The 3,166-nt window shown below is 53.7% G+C and overlaps 1 protein-coding gene across 1 annotated transcript; it reads right to left on the bottom strand.

Moving 5' to 3' along the window:
• Positions 1 to 28: 28 nt before the first annotated feature.
• On the bottom strand, positions 29 to 2,575 carry IL10 (interleukin 10; the record flags this gene model as incomplete). The annotated part of the gene is made up of 3 exons (XM_010287413.1): positions 2,186 to 2,575; positions 535 to 597; positions 29 to 370 (listed from the first exon to the last, which is right to left on the bottom strand). Coding segments are annotated over exons 1-3 (564 nt in total), but the record flags the coding sequence as incomplete, so codon positions are not given.
• Between the last annotated feature and the right edge of the window lie 591 nt (positions 2,576 to 3,166).

Genomic DNA, 3,166 nt, shown 5'->3' on the forward strand with positions numbered 1-3,166 from the left:
GCCCGCCGTGGCGCGGAGCCCCACTCACACAGCGCCTCATCGTTGCCTTCAGGCTCAGCAGCAGGTTGCCCAGGTCGCCCATGCTCTGCTGGTGGTGCGTGCTGGTCCTCATGGCGCTGGGCAGGACCTCCTCCATGTAGAACCGCATCATCTCCGACACCGACTGGCAGCCGAAGCTCCCCTGGGCGAGCCCGCCGTGGCGCGGAGCCCCACTCACACAGCGCCTCATCGTTGCCTTCAGGCTCAGCAGCAGGTTGCCCAGGTCGCCCATGCTCTGCTGGTGGTGCGTGCTGGTCCTCATGGCGCTGGGCAGGACCTCCTCCATGTAGAACCGCATCATCTCCGACACCGACTGGCAGCCGAAGCTCCCCTGGGCGAGAGGGGGGCAAACCACACGTGTTGCTGCTGGGCTGGAGAACTGCCCTTCTGTGGCACGAGGGGATGCCCCAGTTTGCAGTCTGCTTCCTTTCTTACAAAACGCTGACCGAAGGAGGAAGAAGGATAAGGGGCTTGGGTGAGAATTATGATTCTTACCTTAAATTCGTCCAGCAGTTCGGAGCTGAGCAACTGGATGCTAAGTTCATCATCTTTCGATTGCTGTCAAAGGATACAACGGGAACGTGAGCTTTGCTTAGGCAGGCAGTCAACGCTATTTTCCCTTGGCCCTACCAGCCGATCGATTCACTTGTTTGCATTTGTCGCCTCGCTGAAGCAACGGCAAGCAGCACCCAGCACACTGGCGTGCGTGGCACAGCAGCAGCGGACACGGCAGCCACCAATTCTTTGGTCCGTAATCTTGCCGTGCGAGTACCGTCAGGTCAAGGCAGCAAGATAACGAAATCTCAAACTTCAGTACCGTCGATTTCGTGGACGTGAAACTCCTCCGGCAGCTGCGGCTGCGGAGGGTGTGTGTGTAAGAGCGCTGATGCAAACCGCGCCGCTCTTCAGCGGCGTTGGCCACGTTATGGCAGCCTCTGAAGCGAGACACCCCCCCCAGCCTGTCCGGCCGCGGGCTCGCCGGGGCGGGAGGGTTTAATCCCCCCGTTTTTGTTACCCCTGTAAGTCTCCAGCCAACGGGGGAGCGGGGGTCTGCAGAGGGTGCTTGTTCTTGTGGTGCCTGTCGCACCGTCAGCTCTGGAAGAGCCGGGAGCTGCAGCGGGGTGGGCTGGCGCCAGCCAGAGCGTCACCCCATGGCACCAAGGCACCTCGAAGCTTTCCTGAGAGGGGAGGGTTTAATCCCCCCGTTTTTGTTACCCCTGTAAGTCTCCAGCCAACGGGGGAGCGGGGGTCTGCAGAGGGTGCTTGTTCTTGTGGTGCCTGTCGCACCGTCAGCTCTGGAAGAGCCGGGAGCTGCAGCGGGGTGGGCTGGCGCCAGCCAGAGCGTCACCCCATGGCACCAAGGCACCTCGAAGCTTTCCTGAGAGGTTAAAAACATGCCTTCCCAACGTTACCTGCGAGGTTTACAGCAAGCTTGGAACCTAAAGTCCTGACCGCGTTCGTTTGATAATAGGTACAGTCCATGACATTAGCCAGAGATTAAATAATTACCTTTTATTGCTAAGCCACACTGACGTTAACTAAAATAGCAACACAGATGCGACCAGCCATCCCTATCACTACTGGTGCAAGGACAAATGCCCTGAGCGTATCTTGTGCTGCTTTCTCAGCAGCCCCGTGGCTCCCGCCAGCTGTGATGCAAAGCGGTGACCTTTCACAGGCACCAAAGCTAGTGCTAGTTACCGTAGCTTTTCTCCAGTCATAAAATACCATGTCCAGGCTTTTGTGGTTCTTTCAAAGGAAAAGTCTGCAGCAAAAGATTTCCCTTTTCATCTAGTGTGGACTTCAGCAAGGCTGGACCTCGTTGCCCTGAAGGGACTATTTCCTTCCTATTAATTCAGTGAATAATTTGGTCTGCAACGTTTAGGAGGAAGTCTTCTGGCTAGTAAGGTTCACAAAGATTCATTATGAAATCTCTTGAGTTCATTCTAACTAAAACTAGGAAGAAAACCCTTGCACGTTGTCTCTCAGCGAGCAATGAAACCGAGCTTCTCTCGCTCACCCCATCAGCCCGTAACACGATGCACAACCAAATCATTTCTGTGGGAGGAAGCTGTCATCCAAATCCCTGAACTTTGCAAAAAAAGCAAAACGAGAAAGAGGAGAAGACTCGCAGCGTTGTACTTACAAAATAGTCCTTAATTTCCTCGAACTTGATCCTCAGCTCTTTGAGCTTTGCAGGCAGGGTCTCCGAGAAGTGGAGGCAGCCGGGCTCGGCGGGCGAGCACCGGGCAGGCAGGGTGCTGGCAGCCAGGAGCAGCAAGACCAGGGCTGAGCAGGTTTGCATCCTGTGAAAACCAGCTGCTTTCCTCCCCGTCCAGCTCTCTGCTGAACTTCGCAGGAGGGTAAAAAGCCGATCTGCAGCCTTCACCTTGATGGAGCCCCTAATTTATACTCTCAAAACATCACTGAATTTCCTCTCCCCATTTCCTGGCGAGCAATATTGGGGTTTTAAGACATTCATTAAAACCAAATGTCACTTGGGTTTCCCGTCAACTTGGGTTTCCTGTTCTCTTGACCCCCCTCCTCTCCTCACACCCCATCAAATCTTTTGTGCTTAGACTCTGCATTTTTTTTCATTGCTTGCTTCTTGTAAATTTGAATGTGGCTAAAGAGGAAAGCTTCAGATATAATCCGAAGAAGAAAAGGTGCTGTCTGAGGTTACTTCTGCATTCTCACAGCTACTTTTTATTTTTGGATGAATAACCTATTGTGAAGTGAAAAAGAGTGTTTCTATTTTTAAACCTCCGAATGAAACCTGCACTTAGGATCCCCAGCAGCATGCATAATTCAGCAGCATTGCTTTTGATGAACCTGCACAAATACGCCGCCTCCTTTGGCGTTCTAATGCTCTCCCGCAAATACACATCATAATCTTAGACCTTAATTATTATTATTTTTTCAGTTAATGCATATGTCTGCTGAAGTCAATGTGAATTTTCCCTGCCTCCAGCAAGCTGGAAGACTGTGTTCCCCAACTTCAGCTGGGGTCGTGCCTGACTGCCGACGGGATTAGTCCTGCGACGCGCCGGGATGCGGTGGAGGAGCCCGGCCGGGCTGGGACGCGCTGCTGCTCGGGTCGCTCGGGGCTCGTGCACGGCTGCCTGGC

The sequence above is a fragment of the Phaethon lepturus genome, unplaced genomic scaffold (assembly GCF_000687285.1).
Source record: "Phaethon lepturus isolate BGI_N335 unplaced genomic scaffold, ASM68728v1 scaffold31795, whole genome shotgun sequence".
NCBI classification, from domain to species: Eukaryota; Metazoa; Chordata; class Aves; order Phaethontiformes; family Phaethontidae; genus Phaethon; species Phaethon lepturus.